This window comes from Macrobrachium nipponense, chromosome 21, assembly GCF_015104395.2.
Source record: "Macrobrachium nipponense isolate FS-2020 chromosome 21, ASM1510439v2, whole genome shotgun sequence".
NCBI classification, from domain to species: domain Eukaryota; kingdom Metazoa; phylum Arthropoda; class Malacostraca; order Decapoda; family Palaemonidae; genus Macrobrachium; species Macrobrachium nipponense.
The window spans coordinates 2,819,610-2,839,103 of NC_087212.1; the positions used below are offsets into that span (position 1 = coordinate 2,819,610).

At 37.7% G+C, this 19,494-nt stretch overlaps 2 protein-coding genes across 2 annotated transcripts; both read left to right on the plus strand.

The window, feature by feature from the left end:
* Positions 1-379: 379 nt before the first annotated feature.
* Positions 380-5,833, plus strand: LOC135197645 (uncharacterized PE-PGRS family protein PE_PGRS54-like). Its single transcript, XM_064224663.1, has 2 exons — positions 380-424; positions 3,587-5,833. The coding sequence occupies exons 1-2, from the start codon at positions 416-418 to the stop codon at positions 5,831-5,833; spliced, it is 2,256 nt and encodes a 751-aa protein (XP_064080733.1). The 5' UTR covers positions 380-415.
* Positions 5,834-6,212: 379 nt separating this feature from the next.
* Positions 6,213-9,911, plus strand: LOC135197646 (loricrin-like). Its single transcript, XM_064224664.1, has 3 exons — positions 6,213-6,744; positions 7,501-9,043; positions 9,228-9,911. Exons 1-3 carry the CDS (start codon positions 6,213-6,215, stop codon positions 9,640-9,642), a joined length of 2,490 nt encoding a protein of 829 aa, XP_064080734.1. The 3' UTR covers positions 9,643-9,911.
* The last annotated feature ends 9,583 nt before the right edge of the window (positions 9,912-19,494 follow it).

The window sequence follows — 19,494 nt, forward strand, 5'->3', positions numbered from 1 at the left end:
TCATGCTTAACACTGGCTGTCATGAATTGGGATCAGCGGCAGTGAAAGGCCTTTTCTTACAGTTACAGAAAGCCAAACAGACGTCAGGAGCACAGGATTGGCTGAGCCTACAGAATTTGGGGGGAGGGGGAGGAACCCCCCCTCCCCGGCCCTTCTACTCTCCGGAGTAGGATGTGGGAAAAGCATCGGGAATCCCCAGTCGGCGGTAGGATACGGAAGGAGGTACTGAAGCTCACTAGAGGAGAGGAAGAATGCTTAGGTGGGAGGTGCCAGGGACTGAGGGAAAGGAGGAGGAGGAGGGATTGAGGGAAAGAGGGCGTCGGGGAGGGGCTACGGGCATGGCTCGGGCTCGGTATATAAGTCCTGTCATGATGTAGGATCAATACACTCAGTACGACTCCTTCAGGCCACGAAGATGATCACAGTAAGTTGTATAAAAATCTCCTTTTTTTCTGGAAGGGCAATTAAATCACTGACATATATCCTACAACATCTTCATCCATCCTAAAGGGTTTCTTTCGACCATCACACGCAATTCTTACACTAAGTAAAAAAAATTAATCGCTGAATAATATCCTATATGCATTTTCAACTCAAAAGGAAACTACTGAAAAGGATAATTAACTGTAAATTAACTGCAATTTCTAGATTGTCCTTGTAATAACAAACCGTATACACATATACACACAAACAAACACATACACTCTCTCTCTCTCTCTCTCTCTCATCACACACACACACACACACACACACACACACACACACACATATATATAATATATATATATATATATATATATATATATATATATATGCATCATACACACATAATACATACATACATACATACATACACACATTTGGCACATGAATATCCGCACCATGTATAATCGCAGGGCGATGAAATATCAATTTGTTAGCAATCATAATATATACCAAGAATATACAATTGTCAAATACATAATTGTAGATAGCAAAGATGTGAAGTCATTATAGGTAAACAGAGCAATACACACAAACATACACAAAAAATTTTCTCTTGGAGGTGATGGCCCCAAAAAGGTGTTACTCTTCTGACTGTCAGCAGATATCTTGGGAAAAGATTGATTGGTGCAATTTCGTGTGATAAGAGGAATACCAATGCATGCAGCACGAAACTGATGATGTTTCCAATGATGAGAATTAACCAGTGCATGGGGATAAAAGTTTTTAAGTGCTGGTGGATGAGTGGGAAAGTGTACGTTATTGAACATGGTTGAAAGTGAAGATTGAACAGTTTTATACCTGAAGCACACCAATAGCTATAAATTGTTAGGTCTTGTGTTTTCCGTAGTGCATTCCGGATCAAACTAGTTGTATCATTGTTCCTTTCTTCACTGGCCGGCATCTTACTTCTTGCTCCTAGTCTCTGATGCCTTCTTACCAAAACAAGTCGTGTAAAAAAAAAAAAAAATTCTGGTTTGTCAATCCACATTGTTGTAGAAAGAATGAGGTCTTTGTTTTCTTTGTTACAAATGACGAAGAAAAAATCATTCATAGTCGTGGAAGTCCCAGATTATTCAAGGTTCTTGATGTGTCCAAAGTCTAAATCTAAAACACCTTGAATTATACCTGAAAAATTTCTTGATTTCTCCAACCGATGCTCTTGCCAATAGTTCAAAATCCCTTTCGCCTTCTTTCGGTTTCCAACTAAGTATTTATAGCTCAACTTCGAATGACCCTACCTTCAGCTCTGAACTTTGACCTCGTGAGCATATCTGGGACTCCATCGCTTACTCTGGTTGAATACCGCCATGACACAGCTACTACCAATTTCTTTTGCTCTTCTACCTTCCAATTCTCTGATATTTTTGGGTGGAAATTTTACCAAACCTCTCCCCTCTATCAACATTTTGATGTTGTGGTCGTTTCAGTTTTAGTTTTCTGTACAAAAAAACTATTGAAATGGCTTTGTCTGTCCGCCCTCAGATCTGAAAAACTACGGAGGCTAGAGGGCTGCAAATTGGTTATGTTGATCAGCCACCCCCCAATCGTCAAACATAACAAATTGCAGCCCTGTGTCCTTGGCAGTTTTTATTCTATTTAAGGTTAAAGTTAGCCATGATCTTCGGGGCATTTTTTACGAGTTTTTGTTTTGGAGTGATTACACGATTCGCAGGATTAAATCTGCTTCAAAAAAGCTATGTTTTGTATAAATTCAAATGATGTTTATTTTCTCTCATCACGGTAATAAAGCTTTGTTGGCCATAATCACCTGTACTTGAAATATCGCTCATATAATATATTTCAGATCATAATGATTATTGCTTTCGTTTCTCTTCTCAATATAATTGACTCATAAGTAGCTCCTCTCCCCATTCATCCCTCTTTAACTTATCCTCTTTTTCCCAGTCCAAAGTGGCTTTACTTTCTCTTTTGTGCAAGTACGCCTTTGGCCATTGCTCTGCTGCGCTCAAGGAGAGCCTCTCAGTTGCCATGGTAACGACCATTCGTCAACCCTGTCCTCGTTTACTCTGAGAATATCTCTGATCCTGTTCACTTCATTCCAGTTTTACCTTTTGCTCTTATTTCCTAGCTACAAAACTAACAGTAATAATAATCAACCCTTAAATAGGCAAAACTCTGGGTTCCATCTCATTCTCATTACATGTACTTGACCTTCTTATTAGCCTATCTTGTTCACGTTACAGCCCAACAAGGATATCAGGTTACCCGTCTCTTTGATCGCTGCTTGTAGAAGAAGTCTTATGAGGAAGGAAGAGGTGATGTAAAGATGGGCAAGCAGGGGAGTTAGCTCATATCAAGTTCATACAGACATGGGTGAGTCGGGTAGTGTGTGAAGAAGGGGCTGCCTAAAGAGCCCAATGGTGTGAAAGTGCGTGTGGAACCGGATTCCAGCCTTGCTTCAGCAAATCAAGGATAAACGTGGCATTTACTGATATCTGGTTACTTTTTTCTTCATAATTTCACCACCAGCAACAAGCTGGCTATAAGACAGGGCATCGCGGCACATAGATAGATAATGTCAAGAAATGACAGACACCACTGGCACTCATTCTTTAACCCTCTTGATCATCCAAGGGGCAGCAGCCTAATGTTAAAATCACCTGCTGAAAGCCAGAAGAGCAACACCTCTCAGGAAGGTGACCCAAGGCAATTCAGTCATAGTAATATATTCTTCCAGTTCCCAATTGGTTATTTCTTCATTTCCATGACATAGAAACTTTTAAAATTTAGTTGTGACCACCAAAAATATTATAAGTCATTTGCCCTCTCAATCATGGGTGATAATACTTGTATTCGAGGATGTTTACTTCATTTTCTAAGGCGTGCATTTTTATACTGTTATTTGCAACTGCAGCTTCCATACACACTAACAACAATACAATATCATTACTGAAGAAAAAAAAAGTCCAGACTAAACGAGCTTTCAACTGCCAAACGAAGTCTTACTCTTTCTGGCAATCCCTCCACATTTAAGCAATTTACAAATCTAGACTAATTATAGATACTATTGAAAATGATTTACCTTGCAGCAGTAACGATTAAAAAAAAAAAAAAACTAATAATTTCACTCCTTTCACAGAAATTGGTGCTGTGTGCACTGCTAGCTGTTGTCACTTCGGCTCCTGATGGACACAGCTCAAGTCCAACTGGGCTATATGAAACCCCAAATGTGGGTGGCTCTCATTCATCAAGTGTGGGATCTGGGGGATCTGGAAGTAGAAGTCCAGGAGGTATTTCTAGTGGAGGGTCAATAGGATCACTTGGTGGAAGCACTGGAGGCATAGGAAGTGGGTTTGGAGGAACTTCTGGAGGAATCATAGGAAGCATACCAGGTGCTCATAGTGGCTCGTCTAGCGCAGGATCAGATGGATTTCCAGCAGGAACTGGAGACTTAGCTGGTAGTATACAGGGGGGATCAACAGAGGGAGGATTTGGAGGATTAACCTCAACTCATGGTACTTCTTCCAGTGGAGGATTAATAGGGGGCATACCAGGTGTTCATGGTGGCTCATCTAGTGATGGATCAGGTGGGTTTTCTGCAGGAGCTGGTGGCTTATCTGGTGGTATACATGGAGGTGTAACAGACAGAGGATTTGGTGGAACAACCATAACTCACAGTACCACAGGAGGTGTAGGAGGATCACTGACTGATGGATTTGGTCTTACTGGCAGTGGTAACCTTGGTCCTACATCTGGGGGATCTTTTGCCAGTTCACAAACTGATGATTTAGGATTTTCCTCAGGAGCCAGTTCTCTTGGCACTTCTGGTTTGGGAACGGGCAGTTCTTTAGGCTCTACTGGTACAATTTCTGGAGGATTTGGAAGCACTTTAGGATCAAGCTTTGGCAGCACTCCTGGCTCTGTAGTAGGAGATTCTTCCACTGCAGGTTATGGAGGTTCCTCAGCCGCAGGACACAGGGGTTCTTCAGACTCCAACCTTGGCGGAATTAGTGTTACTCCCGGATCTGACTTTGGCAGTTCCTTAGGGTCTGGTTTCAGCACAACTGCAAGTACCATTTCACCAGGAACCTCCCCAGGTGCTAGTTTTGTTGGTTCCTCTGGTTTGGGAACTGGTATTTCTTCAGACTCTACTGGTACAATATCTGGTGGATTTGGTAGCTCCCTAGGATCTGCAAGTACTGGTACTGGTGGATTTGGGAGCTCTTCAGCATCTCCTAGTACTGGTATTAGTGGATTTGGAAGCTTATCAGGATCTGCAGGTACAGGTACTGATGGATTTGGAAGCTCCTTAGGATCTGCAAGCACTGATGGATTTGGAAGCTCTTCAGGCTCTGCAAGTACTGGTACTGGTGGATTTGGAAGCTCTTTAGGATCAAGTTTTGGCAGCACTAGTGGATCTGCAACAGGAGGTTTTTCCACTGCAGGTTTTGGAGGTTCCTCAGCCGCAGGACACGGGGGTTCTTCAGACTCCAACCTTGGCGGAATTAGTGTTACTCCCGGATCTGACTTTGGCAGTTCCTTAGGATCTGGTTTCAGTACAACTGTAAGTACCATTTCTCTGGGAACCTCACCAGGAGCTAGTTTTGGTGGTACCTCTGGTTTGGATGCTAGCAGTTCTTTGGGCTCTACAGGTACGATTCCTGGTGGATTTGGAAGCTCCCTAGGATCCACAACTACTGGTACTGGTGGATTTGGAAGCTCCTTAGGATCTTCCAGTACTGGTACTGCTGGATTTGGAGGCTCCTTAGGGTCTACAACTGCTGGTCCTGGTGGATTTGGAGGCTCTTTAGGATCTACAAGTACTGGTGGATTGGGAAGTACTGGTACAGTTGGGCATGAAAGTTCCTTAGGATCAAGTTTTGGTAGCACTAGTGGATCTGGAGCAGGAGGTTCTTCCAGTGCTGGTTATGGAGGTTCCTCAGCCTCAGGACATGGCAGTTCTCTAGACTCCAACCTTGGCGGAATTAGCGTTACTCCTGGATCTGACCTTGGCAGTTCTTTGGGATCTGGTTTCAGTACAACTGTGAGTACCATTTCTCCGGGAACCTCCCCAGGAACTAGTTTTCTTAGTTCTTCTGGTTTGGGAACTGGCAGTTCTTTAGGCTCTACTGGTACAATTTCTGGTGGATTTGGAAGCTCCCTAGGATCTGCAAGTACTGGTAATGGTGGATTTGGAAGCTCTTTAGGGTCTGCAGGTACAGGAGCTGATGGATTTGGAAGCTCCCTAGGATCTGCAAGTACTGGTACTGGTGGATTTGGAAGCTCTTTAGGATCTACAGGTATAGGAGCTGATGGATTTGGAAGCTCCCCTAGATCTGCAGTCCTGTACTGGTGGATTGAAGCTCTTTGGATCTACCAGGTATAGGAGCTGATGGATTGGAAGCTCCCTAAGGATCTGCAAGACTGGTACTGGTGGTATTTGGAAGCTATTTTAGGATGCTACAGTTATAGGAGCTGATGGATTTGGAAGCTCCCTTAGGTAATCTTGGCAAGTACTTGGTACTGGTGGGGAATTTGGAAGCTCTTTTTAGGATTCTTTAACCGGTATGGAGCCTGAGATAGGATTTGGAAGGGCTCATATTTTTTTGCTTTGTCTGCAAGGTACTGGTACTAGTGTGGATTTGGAAGCTCTTTAGGAATCTGTGGGTCCAGAGCTGGATTTGAGTCTCTTTTAGGATCTGGCAGGCCATGGTAACTGGTGGATTTGGAAGCTCTTTAGGATACTGGCAAGTTACTGGGTACTGATGGATTTGGGAGGCTACCTAGGGAACTCGCAAGTAACTGGTTTCTCGGTTGGATTTTGGAGGCTCTTCAAGGATCTGCAGGTCAAAAGGGTAACTGGTGGATTTGGAAGCTCTTTAGGATCTGCAAGTACAGGAACTGATGGATTTGGAAGTTCTTTAGGATCAGGTTTTGGCAGCACTACTGGATCTTTAGTGGGAGACTCTTCCACTGCAGGTTATGGAGGTTCCTCAACTGCAGGACTTGGTGGTTCTTCAGACTCTGTTCTTGGTGGAATTAGTGTTACTCCTGGATCTGACTTCGGCAGTTCTCTAGGATCTGGTTTCAGTACAACTGTAAGTACTATTTCACCAGGAACCCCCTCAGGAGCCAGTTTTGGTGGATTTGGAAGCTCTTTAGGATCTGCAAGTACTGATACTAGTGGATTTGGAAGCTCCCTAGGATCTTCAAGTACTGGTTCTAGTGGATTTGGAGGCTCTTTAGGATCTGCAAGTACTGGCACTGGTGGATTTGGAAGCTCTTTAGGATCTGCAGGTACAGGAATGATCATTTTGGAAGGCTCCTTGGATTCCTGGCAAATACTGGTTCTGGTGTTTTGGAAGGCTCCTTAGGATCTGCAAATACTGGTAATTGGTGGTAATTTTGGAGGCTCTTTTAGGATCTGCAAGGTACAGGTACTGTGGATTTGGAGGCTCCTGTTTAGGATCTGCAGGTACAGGTACTGGTGGAGTTTGGAAGCTCTTAGATCTTTGCAAGGTACTGGTACTGGTGGATTTTGGAAGGCTCTTTAGGATCGGCAATTACTGGTTGGATTTGGAAGCTCTTTATGATCTGGCAAAGGTTTAACGGTATGGTGGTTTGGAGGCTCTTTAGGATCTGCCAGGTACGGTAAATTTTGGATTTGCAGGCTCTTTAGGTTTATCTGCAAGTACTAAATGGTGGAATTTGGGGACCTTTAGGTCTGCAGGTACAGGTATGGTGGATTTGGGAGGCTCTTTAGATCTGCAGGTACAGGTACTGGTGGATTTTGAACTCTTTAGATCTGCAAGTACTTTGTTACTGGTTGGTTTGGAGGCTCTTTGGAATCTGCAAGTACTGGTGGATTTGGAAGCTCTTTAGGATCTGCAAGTACTGGTACTGGTGGATTTGGAGGCTCTTTAGGATCTGCAGGTACAGGTACTGGTGGATTTGGAAGCTCTTTAGGATCTGCAAGTACTGGTACTGGTGGATTTGGAGGCTCTTTAGGATCTGAAAGTACTGGTGGATTTGGAAGCTCTTCAGGATCTGCAGGTACAGGAACTGATGGATTTGGAAGCTCTTTAGGATCAAGCTTTGGCAGCACTAGTGGATCTGGATCAGGAGGTTCTTCAAGTGCTGGTTATGGAGGTTCCTCAGCCTCAGGACATGGCGGTTCTCTAGACTCCAACCTTGGTGGAATCAATGTTACACCTACTTCTGACCTTGGCAGTTCTTTGGGATCTGGTTTCAGTACAACTGTAAGTACCATTTCTCCAGGAACCTCGCCAGGAACTAGTTTTGGTGGTTCCTCTGGTTTGGGAACTGGATTTGGAAGCTCCCTAGGATCTGCAAATACTGGTATTGGTGGGTTTGGAAGCTCATCAGGATCTGCAGGTACAGGTACTGATGGATTTGGAAGCTCCTTTGGATCTGCAACTACTGGTGGATTTGGAAGCTCCTCAGGATCTACAAGTACTGGTACAGGTGGCCTTGGAAGCTCTTTAGGATCAGGTTTTGGCAGCATTACTGGATCTGGGGTAGGAGATTCTTCAGCAGCAGGACATGGCAGTTCTTTAGACTCCAATCTTGGTGGAATTAGCGTTACTCCTGGCAGTTCCTCAGGATCTGGTTTTGGCACAACTCCAAGTACTGTAATTACTGCTTCGTCGGGTCCTGGGACAAGTTTTGGTGGTTCCTCAGGATCTGGATTTGGTCAAACTTCTACATCAGGACTAGGTGAATCTTCTGTAAGTTCTTTTGGAGGATCCTCTGGATTTGGCACTGGTGACTCTTCAGGTTCTTTAGGTTCTGACTTTGATATCTCTTCAACTGTAGATGTCAGAGATTCTATTGGTAGCTCACCAGGCGGTGAATTTACCATCTCCTCTGGATCTGGATCTGGATCTGGCTTAAGTGGTTCATCTTTAGGTATTTCTGGAGGCTTGAGTGGACAGTTTGGTGGTTCTTCCAGTGGTGCCATTGGCAGTCCTTCAAGTACAAGTACTAGAGATTCACTTAGTGGTTCATCTACAAGCGGATTTGGTGGACTATCTGGAGGAAATTTAGGTGGATCATCTACTGGTGGTTTTGGAGGAGCCTTAAGTGGAAGTAATGGAAGATCTTCAGGAGTGGCATTTGGTGGTTCCTCTCCTGCAGAATATGGGGGTGTTAGTACAGGTGTTGGTGGTTCGACTGCGGCTAGATTAGGAAGCTCTCTAGGAGGAAGCTCAGTTAGCTTATCACCTGGTGGATTTGGGGGAACTTCTAGTGGAACTTTTAGTGGCTCAACTACTAGTGCAAAAGTAGGGTCTCTTAGAGGAAGCTCTGTTGGATCACCTATTAGTGGCCAAGGAGGGTTTTCTAGTGGGGGTGCTGGCGGATCTAGGGGATCATTAGTTGGAAACTTAGCTGCAGCTTCTAGAGGATTCGATGGCCCTTCAGCACCTGCAGTCCCTATCCTTGTGGATGAACGTGACGGGCCTCATGGTGACGGTGTTTACAGCTTCAGATTTGAGACTGGTGATGGCATTCTTCGTCAAGAGCAGGGATTTCCACAAGGTGAAACAGGATCTGTGGCACAGCAAGGGGCTTGGTCGTAAGTGAAGAAAGAACGAGTTTTCGAGTTTTGTTATATTAACACTCTAATGCAAGAAACACCCATTAAAACTCAGTACTCTATATCAAAATAGGATTTCTGTTTAATAGCTTTGATATCAGTGAAAAATCTATACAACCTTTATAACTTACTGCAGCATTCACATACAAGTCTACCATTTCAGATTCACGTTCCCAGATGGAACTCCAGCTAACTTCCAGTTTGTTGCTGATGAAGGCGGCTTCCGCGTAGAATCTGACCTCCTGCCAACTGCTCCCCCTCTTCCAGCTCATGCTATTGCTCAGATTGAGAAGGCAGCTCTAGAGGATGCTGCTGCCGCTGCTAGTGGAAACCGCGGTACATTTGAAGGATCTCAGTTTGCTGGTTCTGGATCTGGTTTTGGAATCCAGCCATCAGGTTCCAGCCGTGGATCTCAAGTATCTGGTATTGGGTCTGGATCTCAATTTTCAAGTTCAGGTTCTGGGTCCCGGTCACCTGGCTCTCCTTCTCAGTTATCTGCCTCTGGGTCTCGTCAATCGATCCAACCCGTGCCAAGTCTCGTATCTCGATCCCCAAGCAAGACCTATGGATTGCCATAACTGACGGTGAAGCACATTCGATAATGCTCACTACTATGTGATACTCTGTGGCATGACAACTTTGTACTGCTGAACCTTACCCTTACGTTCCTTCCCTACTTTTATGAATCATATCATTATAAAATACGCAATGGTGGTATGACAAATGTTTGTGTCTAGTCACTCAAAGCTTTGGCATTCTGATGATCTATTTTCATACGGACACTCAAGACAGATCCCCTGTACTGTTAATTATATAATAAAAAAAAATAAAACTTTTACTGTTCGAATTGATATTTCAATAGATACCCACAAATGTCTAATACCATGATTCTCCCGCATGAAATTACTGATAATTGCTTCTAAAAAATCTTTTCATTTCTTTTCTCCTATATTCTATAAAGGTAAAGGTGGTCAAACTCATATTTCTAGTGGTAATATAGTACAGATATTTTTTTATACTGTTTAAACGACGAACAATACGCTTATTAGTATTAGTATTAAAGTTTTTCCTATGATCAAATATACATTATAAGTCTGTTTCGATAATTAATTGTTTTCTTTCCCTTATAAGAAAGAGATAAGTTGTACTGAGTTAAAGTACAGCTAGAAAACATCATCAAAACGCTGTTTTCCAGAAGACTGTGAAATACATGAATACTCTTTGAGTACTAAGATCAATGTTTGATAAATTCTTTTATAGAAGAAGTGGCAAAAAGGCTACTGAGGGTGAAAAGAGGCACCACAGTGTTTTGGAATGGTTTGGTCATGTGGGAGGAAAGAGGGAAGATAGGTTGAACTACAGAATGTATGATTCTAACGTATAAAGAGAAAAAGGAGAGTTAAACCTAGAAAATAATGGATATATGGCTTTAATATCTAGAAAGCGGAAGAGTACAAACATGAGAAAAACTTATATTACAGGCTAGTGCATGACAGTGTTAATATCGTGGAAGTTTTTTGCCCAGGGTGTTCATCCATTATTCAGTAGGCCAAGTATGAAAATCCACTACGCAGTAATATACGTACATAGTAGTTACACGACCGTGGCTAGTCGCAATCGGGCTAATATCTGAAGCCACCCTCTTCATGGGGGAAAAGGTTTATTGTGAATTAATAAATATAATATATATAAATTTATATATATATATATATATATATATATATATATAATTAATAATATATATTATATATATATATATATATATATATAGATAATCTTATATATATATATATATATATATATATAGATAGATATATCTGTCTATAGTATATATATATATATATATATATATTATATATATATATATATACTATATATATATATATATATTTATATAGATATTAAATATATATATATACTATATATATTCATATATATATATATATATATATATATATATATATATATAGATAAATATCACATATTATATATATATTATATATATATATATATATATATATATATATAATATATATATATATATCTATATATAAATCTTCAGAGGGTGTCCATGATACTAGTTGTAAAAGGATGAAGTTTAATATAATGAAACGTTTCGCACATGAAACATCTGTGCATCATCAGTCTGCAAAGAGCAATAAGACAAATAAATAACATATAAAGCCATAAAACACAAACAGAACTCACATGAATTAAAATAGTCTTAAAATTAACCAAAAAAATAAAAAAGAAAAGTACAAAGTAAAAACAGTAAACAGAGAGAGAACACCCAAAACACTAATACTTCTTCAGCCACTCTATACCTGCATAGTTAACTTCGTCACCTGCTTTTGACGACAGTCATTCCATCTTCTCTCCTCATGGACGGTTAGTGTTTTGGGTGTTCTCTCTCTTTTTACTGTTTTTACTTTGTACTTTTCTTTTTTATTTTTTTGGTTAATTTTAAGACTATTTTAATTCATGTGAGTTCTGTTTGTGTTTTATGGCTTTATATGTTATTTATTTGTCTTATTGCTCTTTGCAGACTGATGATGCAGAGATGTTTCATGCGCGAAACGTTTCATTATAATAAACTTCATCCTTTTACAACTAGTATCATGGACATCCTCTGAAGATTCGTATATAATTTCTCCACTGAACGACTATATAATATTTATAATATATTATATTAATATATATATATATATATATATATATATTATAATATAATATATATTAGAGAAAGAGATTATTTTCTATATATAATATATATATATAAATATATATATAGATCTATATACTATTACACACATATATAGATATAGATCTATATAGATCTATCTAGATAGATATTTATCAATATATATATATATATATATATATATATATATATATATATATATATATATATATATATATATATATATATATATAAAACACGTGTATTGTGCATTATCAAATATATATTATACATATATATATATATTATATATATATATAGTTATATGTATATAAAATATTTAATCAAAACATACAATACCCAAAACAACATGCTCTTACAATCAACTCGAGAGAGATATTATATCAAGCTAGTCAATAATTACGAAGATTGCTAAGTAAACACACCTACATTACTACTAATCATATCGCATTATATTCACTCCCGTTAATCAGGCAATTGAGAGCCGGCGGTTATGGAGGAAAAACAAGCTGATGGTTGTGAGTTCTCTCACTAAACATATTTGTTTATGGTGAATATAATCTTACAAGTTTAAGTTTGATAAATGGAAAACCAATACTTATTATACTTTTCTAAATATTACTGAAACATGACTAATTCGCCTTTTCCCCAGTCACTGTGGTTTTTTAACAATATATATATACACACACACACACATATATATATATATAGATATATATATATATATATATATATATATATAATGATGAACAATTAATAATAATAATAATAATAAAAGGGGCTCATAAAACGCAACTTATAGAAAGTAAGTACTATATTTCAGAGAGTGCTGTCTCTCACTTCATTCCTACCTGAAGAGAGACAGCAGTCTCTGAAATATTGTGGTACTTACTTTCTATATTTTGGGTTTTTTATGGGCTCCTTTTATTAGATGGAATTCTGTTGTAACAGAAAACTCTTACCAGTCATATATATATATATATTATATTATATATATATATATATATATATATATATAATTACTGGTAGTTTGTCTGCCTAACAGATGTATTACCAAAGATATTGCAGCATCCATTTGCACGTTCAGTTGCAAACCTTTGAATTAGGGATGAATTTTATAAGCAAAAAACCCACGCAAGGGGTTAATGCACCTCACGTGGTGCACTGTAGGCAATACTCAAGCGTGTTTCCTCCGTTCCCGCTTTTTTCTCTTGCACATTCTTATCCAACCTCTCTAATTATCACTCATTAGTTTCACCCTTATTTCATTGTACTACATCTCCGTTATTTCACGTATCTCGCGTATCTCCACCTTGCTGTCCATCTTCTCTAACACCCACTTTTCACTGCCTCAAGCGGAAAGTGCCCAAGTGTTTGGCTTAGCAGCCTAAATCTCATAAATCGGTAAGTAAAATACATCCTTAAAATCTGACGCTCATATCTTTACATAGGAGCTTTTATATATAGGTAGACTTACCTATCCTACACACACTGGATTCCTGAATCTCCATTTTCGAAAGACGATTGGGCTTCCTGGACATTAAGGACCTGGTGTTTCAGCTCTTCTTCTATCCCTCCTACCCTAAGTTTCTCGGTCAGTCACTCCTACCACCAAGTTCCTCGTTGGAAGAGTGGCGTTGCGTGCTCGCCTTCCCATGTGGTAACCCGAGTTCGCACCACGCTCTGCCCACGTGGAATCAGACCAATTTATTTCTGGTGATTACAAATTCATTTCTCGGATCCCACAATAAGCTGTAGTAGTAGGTCCCATTGCTAGGTAACCAATTGGTTCCTAGCCATGTAAAAAAAAAAAATTAAACCTTCGAGGCAGCCTTAGTAGGAGAGCTGTTCATCAGCTCAGTGGTCTGGTTAAACTAAGATAGATTTAAGTTTTTATCGCGTAAAGGGGAATAAAACAACTGCCTTTCACAATCATCCTTTCAGATGATATCCTTCGACGGTCGTCGAGGGCAGATCACAGGAGCATCATAATGATATACCAGCAGGTCTTCGAACGACCAAGCGTTTGAAACGCCGCTTCCCACGCTGTTGTTATTGCCGCTGACCTGCCTCGGAAATGCAGAGCCAAATTATACAGCCCATTATTCTTAATAAAGTCTAAACACCTGCCACGGGGAAGAACGGCATAATTCGATGACTTTCGTTAATGACTCAACGTCAATTCACTTCTTGTAACTTTATTTTTTTTTCTTTTTTAAACGAAGTGTTGTAGACGGAACCTGTATTTGCGCGTCAGTCATTGATTCCAGGAATTACTGAGGTGCTTTTGTCAATGAGACTATATTAGAAGAGAATTGTTATGCGTGATTTAGATGCTAATGGGAAAACTTGTTGAAAAGTAATGCAATACGCGAGTAATGACGAGATATCACGAGCTTTGTACGTCTCTTTGCGTTGCAAATACATTTAGTAAAAGGATATAGATAGATAAAAACATGATAAATACATCGTCCTTCATATTATCATTATTGAAAATAAAACCTTGAGTAACGACGGCATTTTCTGACAACCTAAAATTCTATTATTGACTATAATTGGGTAACTGGCATCATCAGGTCAGCGGTGCTCATTCAAAGCATAATTAACATTAAATATGGTTAACGTCCACAAGATTAAAATTAAGAACGTAGCTTTACAGACTGTCAATTAAGAGTAAAAGGATTTGGCATCACTTTGAGATGGAAAAAGCCTATGATCCGAATGGAAAAACATGAAGTAACCCTGACGTCTGTAGCAGGATTCGAACCCGCATCCAGTGTGTCAGAACGAGGTCGCGTTACCCTCCTGACCACGAGGAGATGAAATATGGAAGATGGTGATATAGGAATTCTAAAAAAAAAGTCTAAAGCTTATGATCCAAATGGAAGAACATGAAGCAATCCTGACTTCAGTGGCAGGATCCGAACCTGCATCCAGAGCATCAGAACGAGGTCGCGTTACCCACCTGACCACGAGAAGACAGAATATAAAAGATGGTGATACAAGATATCTTCTGGAAAAGTTCTGAAGAATAACTGCCTACCCTGGAAAACTGGAATTATCTATTTACCCATGAATATATATAGATGACACCAGAAGACGTCCACCACCAAATTAGTCACGAACGAATAGTGAGAAAATGTGGATGATAGTGAATATAAAAAGTTAAGAATGAAGTGAAAGATATTAATGAAAAGGTTGACCAAGCGGAATCATTTGCAGTGAAACAAATACAATTACAAGTCTCAGAAATCTCAAAGGTAAACTTGATATTGATACGGTTTCATTTAGTCAAGGATTTCTTCAGAAGTTGAGAGACATATTCGTAACTACCTGAAGTACCGTGGAATGCACACAGACTGAAAATAGTGAGGAACTGGACTTGTGTAAGAAACCAAAAGCCTATAAACCGGTTTCTTCCGAGCGATAAACCTCAAGAGATGAAGCGAAAAAAAATCTTTTAAAACCGATGGCACGCTTTCTACGAATCATAAACCAGCGAACAGGTTTCTAATTTGTAGTAAACCAGAAGATAAGTATTTTAATTTTTTCAAATTTAATTTTTAACCATAAAATGCATCGCGATGAAGCTATTTAAAAAAAATGGTTTCTTCAACTCATAAACCCAAAGGAATGTTTAAAGAAAATATAAAACGAAAAAAATAATAAAAAAAAAAAGGACACATGGAATTTAAAAAGTTGGTTTTAATTAATATTACACAACCCGGGGTTTGAATAACAGGCTCTCCATACACCAACAACTTTGTAACGTAATGCAAAAATAAATATATGCTGGAAAAGACTCAATCAGGAATAATGAAAACGTATAACAATTTTCTATAAGAAATCATTTCAAATTGCCTGTAATAAATCATAATGATCAAACACGTTTGAAGTCTGCGATTTCGAGATAATCACAAGGCAAAAGTTAAAGAGGATCACGGGTCAGAGTTCTGTATTCTTTTTTTCATTTTTATTTTATTCATTTATTTATTTATTTATTTATTTAATTATTAGTCCTTTTTTTGCCAAATCTAGAGATAGTATTTTTCAACATATCCGACTGAATATTCTTTGTTCATTTATTTTCGCTCACCCGGGAAGTAAGCCTGCAAACTACTTTTGCTGTTGTTGTTTATGGTGGGGGGGTTGGGGGGGGGGTTAGGAAAGGTCTAAGGAAGAGCCTATTAAGGTCTGAAAAAGGAGTTTCGCGATGAGTTAACGATACAGGAATTTTAGCATAGAATACTTATTACTTATTTATTACAATGAAAATGTAAAACATAAATTATATGCATGATAAAACATTACAGAACTATTATATCTAATAAAATATAGCGCATTTATTTCATATCTTTATTTTAATACGAGAAGCTGAAAGTCAGAATCTAAACTTATCTGAAATGGATTACTGGACCACAGACCACGAAAAGTCGTTTGGGAAACGAATATTGAAATTTTTTATTTAGAGCCAGTATATATTGAACTTACGATGCTCTGCTAATGAATTTCACTCAATCCTGATATAAAACCACATTACTTAAGGTCCATATTTCACTGAGATGCTCTTAAATTAATCACTCATCCCCAATTACATTGCTGCATTCTGTCTTACCAATTTTCATTACCTAATTCCATTACTCTTGGGATATTCATTTCACGTGTTGAAGCCCGCGTTTCATTAGCCCATTTCACCTGTTAAACTTAAATTTTCCAGCTGTCTTCTAGCTTTCACATTCGCATTAATATCAGCTTTTACAACGATTTTTAAATTCCCAGCAATCCTTCAATTCATATATTTTCTTAAACCAGAAAATTATCAAAGTATTTGCATCAATTTTTAAAATACCAGTAATTCTTCAATTCATATTTTTTCTTTAAATCAGAAAGTGATCAGAATTTTGTAGCGTTTTTTCAAATTCCCAAGAACACTTCAATTCATATCTATTTTCCTTTAAACCAGAAAATAATCAGTTTTAGCATCGGTTTTCAAATTACCAGGAATACCTCGATTCACATCTTTTCTTTAAACCAGAAAATGAATACAGCTTTTGCATCGATTTTCAAAATACCAGCAATCCTTCAATTCAAATTATTTTTTTTAAACCAGAAAATAATCAGTTTTAGCATCGGTTTTCAAATTACCAGGAATACCTAGATTCATATTTTTTCTTTAAAAAAGAAAATGTTCACAGCTTTGGCGACGCGATTTTCAAACAAAATACCAGCAATCCTTCAATTGGCAACAAACTTATTTCCTTTTAAAACCAGAAAAAGAATTCAGTTTTAAGCATCGGTTTTCATATTACCAGGAATACCTCTATTCTTATTTTTTCTTTAAAGCAGAAAATGATCACAGCTTTTGCATCCATTTTCAAAATACCAGCAACCCTTCAATTAAAATTATTTCCTTTAAACCAGAAAATAATCAGTTTTAGCATCGGTTTTCAAATTACCAGGAATACCTCGATTCATATTTTTTCTTTAAACCAGAAAATGATCACAGCTTTTGCATCAATTTTCAAAATACCAGCAATCCTTCAATTCATATTTTTTTCTTTAAACCAGAAAATGATCAGTTTTAGCGTCGGTTTGTTTTCAAATTACCAGAAATACCTCAATTTAAATTTTTTCTTTAAACCATAAAATTATCACAGCTTTTGCATCCATTTTTAAAATACCAGCAATCCTTCAATTCAAATGATTTCCTTTAAACCAGAAAATAACCAGTTTTAGCATCGGTTTTCAAATTACCAGGAATACCTCGATTCCTATTTTTTCTTTAAACCAGAAAATGATCACAGCTTTTGCATCGATTTTCAAAATACCAGCAATCCTTCAATTCATATCTTTTTCTTTAAAACAGAAAATGATCTAAATTTTTGCATATTTTTCAAATTACCAGCAAACCTTCAATTCACAGTTTTTCCCTCAGCCAGAGCAATAGCAGAGGAACGGGAAACAACGCTTCCATGACTTGAATGACACATACAATCTGCCTCCTCGTTTGACAAAAACGAAAATAATTCGAGGTCTCGCTTATTTTAGTTCATGCAAAAGACCATGACACCAGATCTGCGAAGGATTTGCGTAATTTCCTCTGGTATGACTGCCACATATATACATGACACGGAGAGGGATAAAAATTTTTTTTATTAGGAGGTATGGTAGCTGATAATTAGAAATGCATTGCAAGAAGGTATACGAATTGGTAATTAAAAATACACCGTGGATGTGAAAGAGGAAGTGAATAATAATACTTAAAATATACCGATGGTAAAAATAGACTAAAACCATAATTATAACATTCTCATTATAGAAAGATCCATTCCTAAATATCATCATATACAAAGTATATCAGAATATTCATCAGCTATTGCAACTTCAAAATATTCAACATACGTTTGAACTTAATTTACACTTGTCAGTAAATTATGGACTTTTTGTTTCTCAACATATATTTAAATGTCAGAAAACTATGGCATATTTGTGTGTGTGTGTGTAAAGAATAAATTAAATAAATATATATATTGTATAATATATATATATATATATATATATATAGATATAGATATATGACTGGAAAAAATGTTTTTGTTACAACAGAATTCCATCTAATAAAAGGAGCCCTTAAAAACGCCAAAATATAGAAAGTAAGTACTATACTTAAGAGACTGCTGTCTCTCATTTTAGTAGGCAATGAATTACCTACCTGAAGAGAGAGAGAGACAGCAGTCTCTGAAATTCTGAAATATAGTACTTACTTTCTATATTTTGGTGTTTTCATAGGCTCCTTTTATTATATAAATTATATATATATATATATATTATATATATATATACATATATATATATATATATATATATATATATATATATATATATATATATATATATACACACACAAATAAATATATAGATCAAGGTAAGAAGCTGAACACATACTGACATCAAGACACACATACACACACACACACACACACACTATGCAGACGATAGGTGTGTTAAAAGTGGCCTTGCATATCGCTATAAAGCCAAACCAGTTGTAACAGCGTAAGAAATATAAGAAGTCATGTGAATACTTTATGATAAATTGCGCAAGAGAATGAAGTAACACATTTACCTTCCGCGGTCAGTAGCTAACAGTCTCTGGGTACGAGTACAGAAATTATGAACGAAACTAAATAAATAAATAATATTTAAAATGTAGTTGTAAAAACACGGAATTTTGTCAAACTTCGAACTGTATATAAAAATCATGAATGGGAGGTAAATCAGTAAATGCCAAAAATTAAAAACGTTGAGGTAAAACAATTATCTTCAAATTGGAACTGTATCACAGATATGTAGATCATGAACGAAAAGTGAATATATAACTCAATAAATAATTGAGAAAAAATGAAAAGTGTAGAAGTAAACAAGAAATGACTTTCAAATTTGAACTATATCACATGTAGACAAAATCACGAAAGAACAGTAAATGTTATGTAAATATTAAAGAACAAATGAAAAATGGAGAGGCATACAAACAAACTACTTTTAAACTGGAACTGTGTCAGATACATAATAAATCAATCAATAAATAAATAAACAATGCAAAACGTCAAAGCAACCATAGAGAAACTACTATTCTCAATAACCGGGAACTGTATCAGAAACTTCGGCGACTCCCGCGTGAAGCAATTCTGAAACAGGACTGAAGCAAAAAAAGAGAGAAAGAGAGGAGGAG

Excerpts from the sequence above, each read along its gene's own strand:
- LOC135197646 (XM_064224664.1), top strand. The coding sequence starts at position 6,213 with ATGGATTTGGGAGGCTACCTAGGGAACTCGCAAGTAACTGGTTTCTCG. Across the intron at positions 6,745-7,500 it reads AAGCTCTTTAGGATCTGCAG|GTACAGGAACTGATGGATTT; the intron begins GTACAGGAATGA and ends CAGGATCTGCAG. Across the intron at positions 9,044-9,227 it reads GCACAGCAAGGGGCTTGGTC|ATTCACGTTCCCAGATGGAA; the intron begins GTAAGTGAAGAA and ends CTACCATTTCAG.